At 39.7% G+C, this 19,547-nt stretch overlaps 1 protein-coding gene and 1 long non-coding RNA gene across 2 annotated transcripts in view; one reads left to right on the top strand and one right to left on the bottom strand.

Moving 5' to 3' along the window:
• Positions 1–3,777, bottom strand: part of LOC111973159 (RNA-binding protein 33-like) — a 42,922-nt gene extending 39,145 nt beyond the window's left edge. The window contains 2 exon segments of the mRNA XM_024000413.2: positions 1,027–1,105; positions 3,594–3,777. Coding sequence (XP_023856181.1) covers positions 1,027–1,105; positions 3,594–3,612 — 98 coding nt within the window. The 5' untranslated portion in view covers positions 3,613–3,777.
• A 7,850-nt stretch (positions 3,778–11,627) lies between these two features.
• The window catches only part of LOC111973434 (uncharacterized), a 39,492-nt gene continuing 31,572 nt past the window's right edge, over positions 11,628–19,547 (top strand). The window contains exons 1-3 of the long non-coding RNA XR_002878577.2: positions 11,628–11,840; positions 12,482–12,568; positions 14,442–14,516. This is a non-coding gene — a long non-coding RNA (uncharacterized lncRNA). The remainder of the gene's footprint in view (positions 11,841–12,481; positions 12,569–14,441; positions 14,517–19,547) is intronic.

Below are 19,547 nucleotides of genomic sequence, written 5' to 3' on the forward strand. Positions count from 1 at the left end.
ACCTCAATCCTATAGAAAATGTGTGGGCAGAACTGAAAAAGCATGTGCAAGCAAGGAGGCCTACAAACCTGACTCAGTTACACCAGCTCTGTCAGGAGGAATGGGCCAAAATTCACCCAATTTATTGTGGGAAGCTTGTGGAAGGCTACCCGAAACGCTTGACCCAAGTCAAACAATTTAAAGGCAATGCTACAAAATACTGATTTAGTGTATGTAAACTTCTGACCGACTGGGAATGTGATGAAAGAAATAAAAGCTGAAATAAATAATTCTCTCTACTATTATTCTGACATTTCACATTCTWAAAATAAAGTGGTGATCATAACTGACCTAAGACAGGGAATTTTTACTAGGATTAAATGTCAGGGATTGTGAAAAACTGAGTTTAAATGTATTTGGCTAAGGTGTATGTAAACTTCCGACTTCAACTGTAAATGTTTGCCAGCTAGATACATTATAACTATTAAGTTAACTGTCWAAAATGTGCTAAATGCTTTACAGTTGTGCATTTGGTTTGCTAATTTAGTAGCTAGTTAACTAAGTGGTTAAATCCAGCCCAAAATAAATACATAAATATCTTTCAAAAATCTAGTTTTGCTTGGATCAAGAGCCTTGCTGTCTAAAAATATTTTGTGCGTGCAGCAAACTGAGTAGCATTTTTTTGATACTTGTATAACTTTGAGCTGGGATGTCTGTCATGCAAATACTTTAGGTTAGCGATGCAATGCGCTCGTTAGCATTCTCTATGGGATTGCACATGCACATGGGATTGCACATTGCTAACCTTCAAATTACAATAGCGCCCCCTGTGTTCAGTACCGGTATTATCGAATATCCCGGAATGGCACAAAGGTTGGTATTAAAGTATGACAATCTGGATACCGCCCAAGCCTAACGAAAATAGCCTAATATTAGAGGCCAATCCTAAAATTGCCTGCAGTAAAGGGAAAAGGCGGCATGCAAAACATGGGGAATGCTTGAATCTTTAGCCTCTGACAGTCATGTTACACCAAGCAGCAGATATACCTGTCTAAATCATCATCTTCGCCTCTCCTCCTGCGTGATCTCTCTGCACCTGGTTTATCATAATCTTCAAAGTCATCATCTGAAAACAAAGAGACAGGGTTCTTAACTCTGTTTGCTGTCAGGGTCTTCAACACCAGTCCTTGAGGGCCACAAAGTTAGCACATCATTGCTTTCTATTTGGCAAATTAAAACATGGGAAACCAGGTGTGAAGACTCTCTGGTCAATAAAGTTTTTTTTCCTTCACCTTTATTTAACCAGGTAGGCAAGTTGAGAACAAGTTCTCATTTACAATTACGATCTGGCCAAGATAAAGCAAAGCTGTTCGACACATACAACAACACAGAGTTACACATGGAGTAAAACAAACATACAGTCAATAATACAGTAGAGAAAWAAGTCTATATACAATGTGAGCAAATGAGGTGAGGGGAGGTAAAGGCAAAACAAGGCCATGGTGGCGAAGTAAATACAATATAGCAAGAAAAAAACACTGGAATGGTAGGTTTGCAGTAGAAGAATGTGCAAAGTAGAAATAGACATGAATAACATGAATTGATCAATTCGGTCCAGCAATTGAGGGGATTCGATTAACCTGGCCGGGCACCCGGGTCTTGCACCGGGTGAAAGTTGGATGCATTTGTTTTAGAAACCGGGCAAAGTCCCGGGCGAGGGCCAGGTGCCCCGTTCAAAACCCATGGCTATGTCGGCAAAAAAAATGTTTTTACGTAATTAAGCACATGGAGTAATGAGTAAGATTCTGTGTTCACATGCGAAAGTGATTGCTTTTGATGAAAACGCTTTATCTGCCTTCCCAATGAAAACTAGTTCAAAAACGTAAACATATTTTTCTGGAAAAGAGACGTATGTTTCTGGACGATGCACCATGCTGCCTTGTTGACAACATGACCGACCAGTGCAGATTACTGTTCGATTTGAGAAGGGCGCTCCTTCCTCACCGCTTTGACCGTTCACATCACGGGCCATAGACCGGCGCCCTGCGGCTCAGAATAATCTAATCCGCCCATTGATAACCGTAGTTGTTTCATTGGTCAGTGCGTTCCCCTGCTCAGACGTTGCATGCATCATCCCATGGTTGCATGCATCATCCCATGGTTGCGTGCCATGTCATTGACTATGAAGTCGGGCACCAGATTGCTATTGGTCCTTTAATGCCGTGTTCAAAACAACTGGGAACTCAGAAATATCAGACATCAGTGTTCCGACATCCGTGCGTTCAAGATAACTGGGAACTCTGGGAAAAATCGTTTTGAATTGTCATTCAATTTGGGAACTTTTGCCTCTTTCTAGAGCTTCAACTTTCCGACCAGAAGATCACTGAAGTCATGATTTGACCATGATCTGATCTTGTATTTTTCGGACTTCCCAATTGTCTGGAACACACCCTAAGACAACTGGGAACCCCCCACCACCCAAAAAATCCGGTAAAATCATCAACATCAGTGATCTTCAGGTCAGAAAGTTGGAGATCTAGAAAGATGCCAGAGTTTCCGAGTTGGATGACCGTTCAAAACTATTCTTCCCAGAGTTCCCAGTTGTCTTGAACGCACTGAAGTCAGTCAGAGATGTCTGGATCCCTGTGTTTTTGAACACTGCATACATAGCCTATAACATATGGCTCACATCCCCTGCACAGACGTTGCATGCATCAACCAATGGTTGAGTGCCACGTCACACTCACCGACTGACAGATTTCTATAACATATGTGGTTAGCTGATACATATGCCGCGTTCAAAACAACTGGGAGCTCGGAAATCTCCGCCATCCGTGTATTCAAACCAACTGGAAACAACACAACAAAAAACTTGCTCCTACTGGGAAAAATCGATTTGAACGGTCATCCAACTCGGGAACTCGTATTTTTCCGAGTTCCCAGTTGTTTTGAACGCGGCAGTAAAATACCTATCCTGGTGTAAAATCTGGCAGAGGAACGCGCCAAATGAATTAATGACTTTGTGTGGTTAGCAAGCTACAACATTTTTACTAACCAACAAGGGTTTGTTTTAATAGTTCAAATTAAGTTACTGTAAGACACCATTTTAGCGCGACACATAGCTACCATGCCTGCTAGCTAACCAGCCAGGCAGCGGAGCCTGCGTCATACAGTTAGCTARCTACCGTTAGCATTTATTTGAATCAGGAACAGAACATAGCTATGTTTARCTTCTAAAGTTATGCATCTAGTTATCACATGCAGACACCGTAGCAGGTTAACTTGCAATTACGTTATCAAAACAACCACAAAACACAAGTATTTCGCTACACCCGCAATAACATCTGCTAAATATGTGACCATTAAAATGTGACATGGCGCAGCGAACTAGCTATCTGGCTAGCTTACTGTGGGCTTTACACTTGGTTATAATAGCTTCAAATATCCACATGCACTTTTGACCAACACACTCACTACACAGCATGAACTTGTATCGTGATATACAGTTAACGTTACCTATAGATCTGTTTCTGTGCATTATTGTGTGTTAGGCCAATGATGCGGCCTAACTCTTGCAAGCCCAAAGTCTACCGAAATAATGATGGTTAACATACCTCCGGGGCTGGCCGCCATGACGCAATACTGTTCCGTCCGTGTAAGTGCAATTCTATATAATTGCAGAATACATTGAAATGTTGACACTTTTGTGTTTAAATCAAGCTAATGCTACAGCTAACATTGTTTACCACCATCGGCAGAGAATCAGAACATAAACATGGCGGAGGGAATAAGCGCTGATGCATTCTGGGAAAGCATAAATGTTTCCTTTAAACCTGATTCGAAGTCAGATTATATTACCTAATATTTATCAAATCAATGTTGGATATATGATAATAAACTGATCCTAGATCTGCTCTTTTGGTCAACTTCTCTCTGTAGTGCATGAGACTCAACAACAAGTATGCATGATATCTAATTATATTTTTACATATTGCATGGAACCAGTGGAGTAAAGAAACTGAGTAAAAATAGTTTGGAGTACTCCTTAAGTCATTTTTTGGAGGTATCTGTACTTTACTTTGCTATTTATATTTTTGACAACTTCTACTTTTACTCCACTTTTACTTCACTTATCAAGAGAACAAGTGGTCATGCATACTGCCTCTGATTTGGTGGACTCACTAAACACATGCTTTGTTTGTAAATTATGTCTGAGTGTTGGAGTGTGCCTATGGCTATCTGTAAATAAATAAATAAACATTGTGCTTTCTGGTTTGCTTAATATAAGGAATTAGAAATGATTTATAGCATTTTCTTTTACTTTTGATACTTAAGTATATTTAAAACCAGCTTGAAGACTTTTACTAAAGTAGTATTCTACTGGGTGACTTTTACTTGAGTCATTTTCTAGGTATCTTTACTTTTGCTCAAGTAGTGCGAATTGTGTACTTTTTCCACCACTGCATAAAACTATGAAAGTATACATATTTTCTCAATAAGAGTAGGTGATAACATGAAATATACAATACATAGCTATACAATGTCAGTTATTTGTCACACATACTGGGCYAATTTATCCCGTTCTTCATAGAGACCATCCTCTGGGATTGTGACTTGGATAGGAAACGGACGACGCTTATCAGTCTCACTGGCAGCTATAGGAATTAACAGAGGGGAAATGTCACAAAAATCATTTGTGGATAATGGGCGTGTCACAATGATGTCACAGTGGATTGTGAATAAAAAAGTGAACTATCCTTAACAAAGGACTAGGGAATAACTTGAGGTTATCAATCACTCTCAGATCTATTCTTTAGGCCAGAAACTGACTGGTGTAAACATGACCGATGTAAATCTTTTGTATTCTACTTGATGTTTTAAGATCAACAAATTCATATTTACGTTTAGATCTAGTCATTATGCAATTCCAGAACTGGAGTTAATCTTATTAAAGTTATTCAAGTCCCTCCTTAGATTTTTTTGGGGTGGGGGGGGACCAAAGCCTTTCCAGTTAACGTAACAAAGGTTTTGGCATAGCATTTTTTTTTCTGGTGTCCATTCTAAAGTCTGGAGTCCATTAAGCTCTGAAGTAGGAATCCAAGCAGTTGTCTCTCAGACTCTACAGCCAGACTTTGGAGCTACTGGTAAAGTCTAACCCCCAAATTCTTCTTTGGCTGACAAACGTCAACAAAGACCCCTAGAGACACCAAAGAGAGGTGAGCAGTGAAGTGAAGCCTCATTGTATTGGCTCATTATGGGATCCTGCAGTGAGGAAGAAGCCATTTTGTAGCACCACAAGGTCAATATCTGAAAGCCAGAGCGATGGAGGGGATCAGCCATGAGATTTTTWATTTCAGAAGGTGTAAAGGGACTTTCCTGGTAACTGACAGTCTGTGAATCCTAATGGACTGGGAGGATTGGGAGGATAAGATGTTAAGCTGGTGAATATTTTCCTGGTTTCTTATGGAGTTGTGAATTGATCAAATATACAATATTTTCCCTATTTCTCAATTACTATGTAATTTTCCTTAGCAYTGCATGCCATTTATTTTGATGTTTRGAAGGTAGGCTTACCTTCTGACACACATTTTTGGAAACATATCTGTAAATAAAGTCTTTATGCATGCAAGTACAAAAGGAAATCCTCAAGCAGTGAACAATTGAACTCTTGATGGTTGTTATCAAGGATAAGGTTGTTATACAGTAAATAAGAAAATAACTTTCAGGGTGTCCAATGAACACAGAACAACATTAGCCGTCAGTAGTAACATTTACCAAATATGGTAAAGATCCTGCTGTAAAAACATGACTTGAAAAGATGATAGATAGCCTATATATACACATTTCAGTTAATAATWCAATTATTTAACTAATAAGTACTTTCATCATGCTCCAATCATTACATGTTTTACCCTGTTTTTCTTATGATGATCAACATTATTGCTATGCATATTGATATTCATAATTGGGATACCATCTTATGAAATATTAACAACTGAACAGCTGCTTTTAAGATGCTGAGAGGTTGTATATCATTATCTCGCGATCCTGATTCTTTTTTCCAAGAATTTGGGGGTTATTTCCAATAACAAGTTCTGAGGATAGCTGTCACATTCTATTACGGTGCCCTGAATGATTCTGTGCTCTTTTCCCAATCCAGTGGTTTTCCATAACAATGCAATTTAAAGGGTGGAAAGCCTGAGGCGACAAGAATTTATCCTCTTCAGTTAACGGACAAAAGTTCTTCCCACAACAAACCTGCCCATATGCCTTGTGTAGACCCACTTGACAAAGCCACAGCCTCATCTTCTTTGTTTTTGTATGTAAGCCATTTGTATCTACAAAGAACTAATCATTGTCAAAATAATATAAACCATCCTGAGAAAGCCCAATAGCATTGCAAAGAGACATGTAAATGAAAGGATTCGTTGTAACAGAACATTCCTCTATTGAGTTGTGTGAGATAACACACACACATAAGCCCTTTAAAATAAAAAGCATACAGTGGGACATATCTATACCATAGAAATTTAATCTCATTATAGTTCTGTGTTCTACACACCGTCTACTCTGATCCCCTGAAAAATACAATYAAATTGTAATGTAGGCCTACGTGACAGGATAGGTCCTTCATTTTGGTCCTTGTTTCCCAGGGGACCCCAAGTTGTGATGAATATGTAAAAGTGTATAAAACCACCCCTTAGACTTGTGGAAGGTGAGAGCTTTTGTCCCTCAAGGTCATGGTCATGTGTAGTCTGTGCTGTGCAAGTCTATTTCGCTGAGATACAGTGTTTATTTATYTGTATCAGTGCTTATTTGTTTAAAGTATTCAAATGATTGTGTGAAATTATGGCACTGCAATAATGTATTTTGTTTTCAGTTGGTTTCATGTGTTTAGAGTGTCAGATGGGGGTCCAAGCACAGTGAATCTGACCTCCCTTATGTGCATTTTTGGTCAAACATGATCTTGGTCAGCAACTACTGAGGTCTGAAAGCACTGCAGCCTAGTACTGTAGGAAGTGAGAGACTTCCAGTGGAAGTAACAGATCTAAGCAAATTATGGTGTATACACTGAGTGTACAAAACATTAGGAACACCTTCTTAATATTGAGTTGCACCCCCCTTTGCCCTCAAAACCGCCTCAATTCGTCGAGGCATGGACTCTACAAGGTGTCAAAAGCTTTCCACACGGATGCTGGCCCATGTTTACTCCAATGCTTCCCACAGTTGTGTCAAGCTGGCTGTATGTCCTTTGGGTGGTGGAACATTCTTGACACACAGGAAACTGTTGAGCGTGAAAAACCCAGCAGCGTTGCAGTTCTTGACACACTGAAACCGGTGTGCCTGGCACCTACTACCATACTCAGTTCAAAGGCACTTCAAAATGTTGTCACCAATTGCTTCAAGATGTTCACCATTGTTCCTGTAACCAAGAAAGCAAAGGAACTGAACTAAATGACTGTCACCCCGTAGCACTCACTTCTGTCATCATGAAGTGCTTTGAGAGGCTAGTTRAGGATCACCTCCACCTTACCAGGCACCCTAGAMCCACTTCAATTTGCATACCGCCCCTATAGATCCACAGACGATGCAATCACCATTTTACTGCACACTGCCCTATCCCTTCTGGGCAAGAGGAATACCTATGTAAGAATGCTGTTCATTGACTACAGCTCAGCATTCAACACCATAGTACCATCCAAGCTCATCATTAAGCTCGGGGCCCTGGGTCTGAACCCCGCTCTGTGCAACTGGGTCCTGGACTTCCTGACGAGCCACCCCCAGGTGGTGAAGAAGAAGTGGCAACAGTGGCTCTTCAACTTCAGGAGGCTGAAGAAACCCTCAGGATGCTAACACCCTCACAAGCGTTTACAGATGCACTATTGAGAGCATCCTGTCTGGCTGTATAACCGTCTGGTATGGCAAATGCACCGCCCGCAACCGCAGGGCTCTCCAGAGGATGGTGTGTTCTGCCCAACGCATCACCGCGGGCACACAGCCTGGCCTCCAGGACACCTACAGCACCCCATGTCACAGGAAGGACAAAAAGATCATCAAGGACATCAACCACCTGAGCCACGGTCTGTTCACCCCGCTATCATCCAGAAGGCGATGTCAGTACAGGTGTATCAAAGCTGGGACCGAGAGACTGAAAAACAGCTTCTATCTCAAGGCCATCAGACTGTTAAATAGCCATTACTAGCCAGCCTCCACCTAGTACCTCACCCTGAACATAGTCACGGTCACTAGCCGGCTACCACCCGGTTACTCAACTCTCCACCTTAGAGGCTGCTGCCCTATATGCATAGACATGGAATCACTGGCCACTTTAATAATGTTTACATACTGTTTAACTCATTTCATATGTACAGTGCCTTGCAAAAGTMCTCATCCCCCTTGGTGTTTTTCCTATTTTGTTGCATTACAACCTGTAATTTGAATTGATTTTTATTTGGATTTCATGTAATGGACATACACAAAATAGTCCAAATTGGTGAAGTGAAATGAMAAAAAAAACTTGTTTTATAAAATTCAAGAAAATAAAAAAACAGAAAAGTGATGTGTGCATATGTATTCACCCACTTTGCTATGAAGCCCCTAAATAAGATCTGGTGCAAACAATTACCTTCGGAAGTCACATAATTAGTTAAATAAAGTCCACCTGTGTGCAATCTAAGTGTCACATGATCTGTCACATGATCTCAGTATATATACACCTGCTCTGAAAGGCCCCAGAGTCTGCAACACCACTAAGCAAGGGGCACCACCAAGCAAGTGGCACCATGAAGACCAAAGAGCTCTCCAAACAGGTCAGGGACAAAGTTTTGGAGAAGTACAGATCAAAGTTGAGTTATAAAAAAATATCAGAAACTTTGAACATCCCACAGAGCACCATTAAATCCATTATTAAAAAAGGGAAAGAATATGGGACCACAACAAACCTGCCAAGAGAGGGCCGCCCACCAAAACTCATGGACCAGGCAAGGAGGGCATTAATCAGAGAGGCATCAAAGAGACCAAAGATAACCCTGAAGGAGCTGCAAAGCTCTACAGCGGAGATTGGAGTATCTGTCCATAGGACCACTTTAAACCATACACTCCACAGAGCTGGACTTTATGGAAGAGTGGCCAGAAAAAGCCATTGCTTAAAGAAAAAAATAAGCAAACACATTTGGTTTTCGCCAAAAGTCATGTGGGAGACTCCCCAAACATATGGAGGAAGGTACTCTGGTCAGATGAGACTAAAATTGAGCTTTTTGGCCATCAAGGAAAATGCTATGTCTGGCGCAAACCCAACACCTTTCATCACTCCGAGAACATCATCCCCACAGTGAAGCATGGTGGTGGCAGCATCATGCCGTGGGAATGTTTTTCATCGGCAGGGACTGGGAAACTGGTCAGAATTGAAGGAATGATGGATGACTCTAAATACAGGGAAATTCTTGCGGGAAACCTGTTTCAGTCTTTCAGAGATTTGAAACTGTGACAGAGGTTCACTTTCCAGCAGGACAATGACCCTAAGCAYACTGCTAAAGCAACACTTGAGTAGTTTAAGGGGAAACATTTAAATGTCTTGGAGTGGCCTAGTCAAAGCCCAGACCTCAATCAAATTGAGAATATGTGGTATGACTTAAAGATTGCTGTACAGAACCCATCCAACTTGAAGGAGCTTGAAGGAGCTGGAGCAGTATTGCCTTGAAGAATGGGCAAAAATCCCAGTGGCTAGATTTGCCAAGCTGATAGAGACATGCCCCAAGAGACTTGCAGCTGTAATTGCTGCAAAAGGTGGCTCTACAAAGTATTGACTTTGGGGGGGGGGGGGGGTGAATAGTTATACACGCTCAAGTTTTCTGTTTYTTTGTCTTATTTCTTGTTTGTTTCACAGTAAAAATATGTTGTATCTTCAAAGTGGTAGGCATGTTGTGTAAATCAAATGATACAACCCCCCCAAAAAATCTATTTTAATTCCAGGTTGTAAGTCAACAAAATAGGAAAAATGCTAAGGGGGTGAATACTTTCGCAAGCCACTGTATATACTGTATTCTACTGTATTCTAGTCAATGCCACTCCGACATTGCTCATCTTAAAAATCCTTCTTTAACCGGTCTCCTCCCCTTCATCTACAATGATTGAAGTGGATTTAACAAGTGACATAAATAAGGGATCATAGCTTCACCTGGATTCACCTGGTCAGTCTATGTAATGGAAAGTACAGGTGTTCCTAATATTTTGTGCACTCAGTGTATAAACCCTGGATTGCTGATGCTATGTATTGGCCAATGAGGGGCTTTGAAGACACAAGTCAGCCATATTGGTAATCCTCAGAAGGAGCAGTCCTCCATAGGAATTAATGSAATTCTACAGTTTTTAAATTAAAATCAAGGACAAAATTACATGTATATAAGTATTTTTGTTGTTGTAGGGGGGACAGTAAGATTAGTACTATATAAAAATATCTACTTAAAGGGAGAGAAAAAAATTATATTAATTTTTATTTGTGTGTTTAGCTCACATATAATTTATACTTATTCTTTAAGGTGTCTGTAATAGAATATACCTGGCAAAAACGAATGTAGACATTAAAGCTGGGATATGCGAAATGTGAAATAGAGCCAATGGTCGATCCAGGCGCATTTGTTACAGTTTTTGTTTTGTTTTTGAAAAGGATGAGCTGATTATCCAGCAACGTAATAAAACAAAGTCGTAGTACATACTCTGCTATTCTATCGTGCGTGCAATGATGTCAGAGGGAATAAAACAGTGTTCGTTGTGTCAAGGAATGACTTTATTGTTGTAACATCGCAAACGGACTTGGCAGTTTCAACGCRATGGATTCCAACTTTAATAAATGCATTTCTATAGCTTCCAAACTTTTTTTTAACAATGGTGGGAGAGTACCAAAATGGAGGTGCGGTCCCTTCAAAACAGCGCCCCCCGTGCCGTCAGTCATCTAGTGTATGTATAATCACTGGATATAAGTAATTTGTGTCAATATGTTTTTTATGTCTGCCTTTGACTGTTTCCCTATAAATGGGCCTAGAACCTGTGACTTTGAATAGATGTTACTTACACATTGGGCCACACATATCACAAAACCATCACAGCATCAGGCAATTGTTAGGAGCCAAACAGCTTCTACAAACACAAAAACAAATCAAATCAATATGTCAGGGTCAGGATGTTCCAGGACACCCTCTATTGGGTTTGTCAATACTAAAACGTTAACCTTCATGATAAGCTTTGTGTGAAACTATGTTACAGAATTCATAACTGTTTTGAGAAAAATGGGTCTGTCTGCTGACTGAATTATTGCATATAACATTTGCATTACGCCTACATAAATCTAACAGTTGTGGATTCCTTCTGTATAGGTGCACTACATTGACAAATCTACAATACACTTTATTAAACAAAAGATGGGCAAAGTGCTTTGGCAGTTTTTACATTCATGCTATTTTCAAATTCCCAGACTATTGATTCATTTTCACCCCCAGCACGCGGGCACCAGGATTTTCACTATGGCCTTTTGTCATTGGATGCCAGGTTCAGATTCACAATCCCATTGGCTCTCTGGCTGTCAGTCTGAAATGTTGCTGATTTTTGCGCGGGTCGTGAACGCGCAACACAGACAGAAACGTAACTGCTCTGAGACTGTCTGGAGTCTGTCTGAAACTGATAAAATTGGAGATGGAGTTAAGGCTCTAGCTATGTAAATTGATAAGAAATCATGAATTCGAAATGGGAATTTACAGTCACTCAACAATGCTAGCGATTGAATTACGACGCAATACAAATCAATATTTAGGCTCATGCTTTGAAAGTTTTCCAATGTTTATCATCAGACAATTCATTATGCACAGGTAAGACTACCGTCTGTATATCGCGATACTATTTTATATAAGCTTACTAAATGCTGTTATTCATTGCTGTTAAACATGTCTATGTTATTATGATAAAGATTGGGAATGTGTTATTGTAACATAAAAGTAACCAACATTACATGCTGTTAAATTGACGTCATTGCTGTTAATTCGTTGATATAACGCTGCATGCGTTGTGTGATGTGAATGATGCTCTGTACAGACATACGCAATTGTTGCTTTTGGGAATATGTAGCCTATCTATCACTCATTCTTCGTCCTGTAGCCTACTTTGTGAATGTGCGCAGGCAACGCATCTTTGCTCTCGTGAATACCGTTATTCTTAATAACCCTTTGAGCACCTCACGAGAGTGGCGCGTACCTGTTGAGCATCTTCAGAGGATGATGATAGCTTTTTTGAAAATGTTATCGGTGTGATATACCTTAATGTTACGCCAAACTAGCATATTAGTCATTTGTTGTTTTTGGATGACGAACCATTTACAACTTTGAATTCATTTGAATTMATTTAGTGTAGCTGCACTGAGCGTGTGTATATGACCACAAGAGCCGTTGTTGGCACGTAGAAAAATAGTTTACACGTAGGCACATTTGTTTTCTAGTGTGCTCTTCCCCCGCAGGTATGATCTTCTTCGGGTTCTGAAAAGAAGCCTATCAGCTGAAGTTTAAGCGTAACGTGGCATTTCAATGGAGCAATTATTTGAAAGGTTGGTTCTGGTTGAAAAGTAAATAAGAGGTATGGTAAAAAAAATGGCGTCTACCTGTTTAGGTAAGGCAGGATAGCGCCTAACCCAAAAAGTAAATTATATCTATTGGTCAAAGAGACCTTAATCATGGATTGGAAGTTGGAACTGTGTCAAAACATGAGTAACAGTTAGGACTTTTCTTTATTCACACAGTCAAGGTATATAGGTAACAAGTTGTTACTTCAGGTTAGGGAGGGCCATGTAGCCCTGAAGATKAACCAAAACGTCATAAGTCTCAGGCAGTAGGTTTATTTGTCTTTTAGTCTACTGCACCTCACAAAGGTGGTTGATTACTGGTCATTCACTGGATTTGGCATAGGACACTAGAATTACTTGCATTTTTGTTGAAGAGAAGCCATTCAAAATGGTTGTAATAAGACACAAAATAAATTGTGTAGCCTGAAACATTTACATGGTAGATTTTTCCATTACACATACAATTAACTTCTAAGAAATTGTCTTTAGATACAAAAGTTTTTTACTATCCTTTTTTTTTTTTTTTTCCTCAGTCAGAGATTAATCTTTGCATGTGAAATAGACACCTTTGCTTTGTCTTGTAGTTGTATGAAGGCACTAGTCTGGTCTGACAGGGCAAGATGGCGGCTGTTGAAGTCTCAAAGCATTGTTATGTCCCATCGCCTATTGATTCTTTGGCTAGTTGATGAATGTGATGAGACAAATCTTGGACAGAATAGTATAACACAGTGCGGTTATCCGCGTTAGATTAGAGAAATCATTGATTTATTTGGTACTGCTAAATCTAAAGTGAGCTTTCATTGCACCGAAACTTCTTTTTGGTTATGTAAAAATTTTTTCTGGGCATTGTTATCCAATATTATTCCCACATCACCCCTGTTTTTGATATGCATATGATATGAGTTATCTCAGTGTCTGGTTTTGTTTCAGCCAAAATATCCATAGTATTCAGTCTCACGCCTCTCGTCGTCACAGTAGAAGGGAATGAAAAAGTTCCRAAAATGAGCAGGGCAGGCTGGAACATTGAGATCTCACCGGCACACCCATCACAATTTTCCTCATGGCTCAAAATGACTCATGCCATTATGGTTTGACATAACTAATGCAAGTAATAGACAAGTCTTCGATGCAGACTCTTTGACGTGCCAAATGTGCTTAATGGACACAAGATTTCATAGCCTACATTTAATACAGTAAAAACTACAAAAACCACAAATGATCCGAATGAGTTCTAATGCCTAGTTAATGATGTACAGTAGTAGACCACTAGATGTACAGTAGTAGACCACTAGAGCTCTTCTTTAGACAGGCCTAATCAGAGAGATGCTGATAGATGCAAGGGCACTTTGGGTGCTGTTCAACGGCCCTCTGGGTGCAGTCTGACAGTACATGTTATTTCCGCTCGGTGGCTCTGTGATGTTTATCTGTGACTCTTATCACTGACCGGCCTAGACAGATCACTTAATTATCACCTGTTAAAGCTTGCTTTGTGTATCTGCTGTCAGACCTTGTCCTCACTGAGCCCTCATCATACTCCTTAATGGTTTTTGAAAGGTTTTAGATTGTTTTCAATGTAGCCTAACTTGGGAAGTGTGCAGCCACGCTTAAACATGCCAGCTCCTTTGATCTTTTCAGGTGTGTCCCTAACCTGACCTGTAATTATGGCTCTCAAATTGTTTTCATTTTTTCCGGTTGCACTTTACTGAAAGCAGACCGGTACATTATGCAGTTATAATGCTTAAGAGCATGTCAGTGGCACTTAAAACAGGCTCTGTCCTTAATCCTATATCAAGCATGGATTATTATTTWGTTTTTCATGTTAGCAGCATATTTAGATGTTTGTTGTCTTTGTTTACAGGGGCCCTTATGACACCTTGAACCCTGTCGATAACCCCCCCATGTCTGTAGTGATGACACTTTTCCAGGGATGATGGTAAGATTCTTGTTGACCTGTTTTTCGCTAAAGCACATTTGAGCATGTTGCAAGGAGAGAAGAGAAATGCTAGGAATGCTGTAAGGTTTTGGGTAAAGAGAGAAAGTGTTATCGCCTTGGGGGAACATGAGTTTGCTGCACGGACTAATATTAACAGAAACTGAGTAGTAGCTTGCATCGTCAAATCTGATATGACGCTGAGAAATGGCACATTGCACTCAGCACTGCAGTCCACTCATTTTCAGCAATTTTTTCTAATAAACTCAGATTCTTGATCTCTTCATAAGATAATACAGAAATGTGGATCTGAAGTCGGATAACTTTTCGCCAGTGGCTTTTAGCTGGGAAAAAATACTGGCGTATAGCTCAGAACAATTTTACTACTCTGCTATTGGTTCCCTTTTGCTTGCCTCACTCTAGTGGCCGAAGTCACAATTTATGGTCTAGCATCATGGAACTTCCCAGAGAGAATGGGGGTTCATCTTTCATGTAAAGCCGTTTGATATTTTATCTAAACATGTCTTGGGGTATCTCTGTGCTCATACAATATATTACTTTAGGTTAAGTTCGGTAATTTCATCTTTGAGCAGTGCACCACACAACAGCGACACCAGCCAATGCTGCTTTCTAAATGGCTGGTTGTTTTTCCTATTCCTGACTACGTAATGACGCTGCACTCTGGAAACAGGGCGTTTCCTTTGACATTGGTCTGGCATATTTTTGAATCAAGGCTCAAGGCCTTTGCTGTATTTTAAGGGGTCTCCTGGCAGCCTGCCAGAATATGGGCCCACTTTCCTCGTCCCCCATGGCTGCACAAGATCATGAGTCTTTGCACAGCTGTACTCTTTGCTGGTCTTAGCTGTTGAAATCTCAAGGCCAGCAGCCTCCATTTTATGCTAGCGAAGGGGAAAGAGTTTGCGCTCCAGTGTAGCTACTGGAACAGGCTAATTGAAAATGCAGCGCGTATAGGAATCAGGGCGATTTGTACTAAAAGACGGTTTCYCGTCAATCTGCATAAAATTGTATCATACGACATTATCCAGTTGTCAAATAAAATAAAATAAAATAGTTGACTGTTCTCAGCAGAGACTGTATATTATCTTACATTTGACCGCGATCCAACATGTCCTATGATATATATTTTTTTAAATATGTAAAATAAATGTTTATGTGAAATAAAAACATTTCACAATATAAAAAATATATATAGTTTTCAGTTTTCAGGTTCATTTTAACTGGTTATCTGTTGTTTTGTCCTAAAATAAAAATGTAACCTTGATAAATACAGATAGTGGGAAATATGTAGGCCTATATATGACCTCATTTCAAAACGTACCAAGTCGTGTTATTTTTAGTATCAAATATTATCAGATGGTGCTTATATAATACATATAAAAAAGACAAAATAAAATCGTAGATTTGCAAACAAATATATTATTCACTTTTTCGTGAACTTGAAGAATTGCAATCAAATTAGATTTACACAAATAAGGATACATACCACATTGTATAATATTGACTGATTATTGTAAAATATGATAGAATGACGTTACGTGACAATTTAATGTCTTTGTATTTTTGTTGTTGTTTGTTTTTGCAATTTCACGTCGTTATTTGGCTGGTTTTTAAACAAAGGCTACAAAACCATTTTGTACTGTAAATGGTTTGAGGTCTAATATTGTATATTTTAGCGTTCATTTTGTGTAACCCATTGAAATATTTATTGCGATTGTACACCCATCATTACTGCAAACCCAAACGGTATATATGGGTATATTATGAATATTCTTTTGCAATAAAGRTAACTTTCAACTAACGTTTCAATCAATTATTATACTATAATAGAATGGATGTTACATGAGGAATGAATTAACAAATAAACTCACCCCCTGAAGTGGACATTCGCAACTAAACCTTTAAACTGATAAGACTATGGTGTTGGCCTTCGAGTTCATTATGTTTTGGAATAATATTTGATGTTTTATACTTGCCCACATAATTTTTTAATTGCGTGAATTCACATTCACTTGTAATACGTTTTCTATATACTATTTGTCAACATACTTTTGAACAATCAAAGAATTATCAGGTTTTAAAGAAACGTATAAGTGAGGAAGAAAATACTCATCAACTGTAAATGTCCTTACATTGAAATGTCTCTCTCTGTCCTGTGTATAGTCTAGTTGAAAGTATTTAACATGTTCCCATATAGTAAAAACTGTAGCTACAAACTCCACGTATGACGAGTGACTTAATCTTTTGAATTGTGGGGCATAGATGACTGGTGTCTCTTACTTTCACTCTCTGAATGCTGGTCTTGGTCTTCTGTAAAAAAAATAAAAAAACTTTTGTGAAGGCCGAACTGTGTTTCTATACCACATAACACAAGAATGTCTGTCAGTGACGCGTTGAGCTGCCATGCTACTCCCTCGTCACAAAGGTAGAAAGAGTGAAAGAGGACTGTGGGTTTGTGTGTGTGTTGTGGTGTGGAGAGGCGTGTTGGGGGAGCTTTGAGGGCTGGTGGTGGAGTAGGAGAATCAAGCTTTAGCTTAATGTCAGGTTGTCTGCACTATAGTCCTGGATTTTCACTGTTCTCTCAGACTTCTTGACCTTCAGGGTGAGACAAAGCGAAGCCCAGCACAGTTGAGCTGAGTTTTCTGCAGTGAGATTCCTCGGGTACATTGGGGTTTGGAACACATGGGATTAGATTCATCTACATTTTCTATTTGGTAATGACCCCAGCAGGCATTATAGATCCTTTTACATTGATGGTTGTGGCTGAAGTATTACATAACAACCAAAAACATGAAGATCTCCCAAAGTTTTAAACAAGGCACTGCATGACTGAGCTTTCGTAAAAATTGTGAAAAGATATATTTTTGTACCGTACACGCATAGTACATAGAATAAAGGCTGCTTAGTTCAAAGTTAATTCTGCTGAGGAATATTAGTACTTTATTTTGTGATACTCTTATTATTATGAGTACTCTGAGGTTCTAAGTAATTTATGACAAGGTTGGCTGTGTAAAAAAAAAAACACATGTACCTTCTAGGCAGCTGCAAGAGTCGAAAGTGTGTTTGTTTCGATATAAGAAAATGTGTTTTGTAGTTTAAGATAACAACCTAGCTACCATTTAGCAGATACTCTAATCCAGAGTGAACAGTAACTTTGTCTTTACTGTTGTCTAAAGGGCTATCCATATAGGGCTATGGGTATGAAGAAGAGACATATTCCCTGACCTTATATTAGCATTTGTTTGTGTTTCATGTCCAAATCAGGGATAATTACTTTATTTGGTGGGGGGGATGCTAAAAAGTAAGCATTTGGAGACACTGGTCAGGTAAACAAAACCAAAGTAAGTAATTGTGGTCTTGTCCATAGACTGCTCACATGGTAAGGAAAGCAATATGTATTTTTGTCATTTGAGTGAACTATCCATTTTTAAAGTCTTGATATGTAGCACATTTTGTTACTCAATGTTCCTTCTGACATTGTAATGAAGACATTGTAATAATGTTGTATCATGTTTGTACAGTACAGTACACATTTCATGCTACTCATCCTTTCAAGTCTGGTATGTGTGTACCAGGATCCTTCTCAGCCATAAAGCCTACCTTGACGAGGATTGGCTTTCCTCTCACAAACGAAGGGATCTTCAGACAGGAAAGATTAGCTGGACAAAAAATATCAATGTCAATGAAAACATGGAGTAAACATCAGATTACACTCTTAGAAAAAAAGGTGCTATCTAGAACCTAAAAGGGTTCTTCGGGTGTCCCCATAGGAGAACCCTTTGAAGAACCCTTGTTGGTTCCAGAGTAGAACCCATTTGTTTCCAGGTAGAACCATTTTGGGTTCCATGTACTGTAGGACCCTTTCCACAGAAGGGTTCTACCTGGAACCAAAAACTGTTTATAGCTTGGAAACAAAAAGGGTTCTCCTATAGGAACAGCCAAAGAACCATTTTGGAAGCCGTTTTTTCAAAGGGTGTACTAATGGAAGTAAAGTTTTGAACATATAGTAGGCGAATGGCTCTGTGAGCATGTCAAGTGGACTGCTTGTTTCTTTTGGGGAGCTGTTTATTTTGAATGGTAACCAAGTGAATGGTTTGTTTCAGATATTGACTGCGGTGCTCAGTCTGAATGCTAAGTGATTTCCCATGTTCCACCGTTCTAGGTGCAGCTGCTGGTTTTAGGATGTGCATACACAGCATGTTCTTTTCCACCCAGCTGCGTAACAATGACAGCTCCAGCAATTYCCCCTGTTTTCATTTGACTGCAACTCCTTCAGCCACTGCCTTTTACATGGGGTTTACTCGTCTATAAAACTCTCCATAACACTTGTGAAAAAACGGTAGGGGTGGGTGAGCAACGTCTGACTTCTGACTGCAACCCCTAGCCTTGAAGACTGCCCTTACAGAAAAAACACATTCATTTCAAATGATCCCATGTGATCTTATGTGAATTTAATGTGACAACATGGAAAAGCAACATGTGATGCAATGAAACTACACATGATAACATTTGAATGTTTTTTAAGTGAAAGTGCAGATTCGATTTTCACATGTCTATTTCACATATGAAAATGCAACATGGCGCCGGAAGGGCACTGGAGGGCTCTGTCGGCTCTTAACCAACCATGCTATTTTGTTTGTTTTTTCGCGTTGTTCGTAACTTGTTTTGTACATAATGTTACTACTACCGTCTCTTATGACTGAAAAGAGCTTCTGGACATCAGAACTGCGATTGCTCACCTCAGACTGGACGAAGAGTTCTTCTTCAATGAGTCGGACGGTAGGGATGTAATACAGACACCCGACCAGGCCCAGATCCCCGTTATTCGCTGGAGAAGGAAACAGAGGTTTCGCGGACGGAGATCAGGGTGCCTTGTGTGGGACGAACTGAATCATGGTTGAACGACGACATTAAGAACATACAGCGGGTTATACACTCCATCAGCAGGACAGAACAGCAGCCTCTGGTAARACATGGGGCGGGGGCCTATGCATTTATGTAAACAACAGCTGGTGC

The sequence above is a fragment of the Salvelinus sp. IW2-2015 genome, linkage group LG14, assembly GCF_002910315.2.
Source record: "Salvelinus sp. IW2-2015 linkage group LG14, ASM291031v2, whole genome shotgun sequence".
NCBI classification, from domain to species: Eukaryota; Metazoa; Chordata; class Actinopteri; order Salmoniformes; family Salmonidae; genus Salvelinus; species Salvelinus sp. IW2-2015.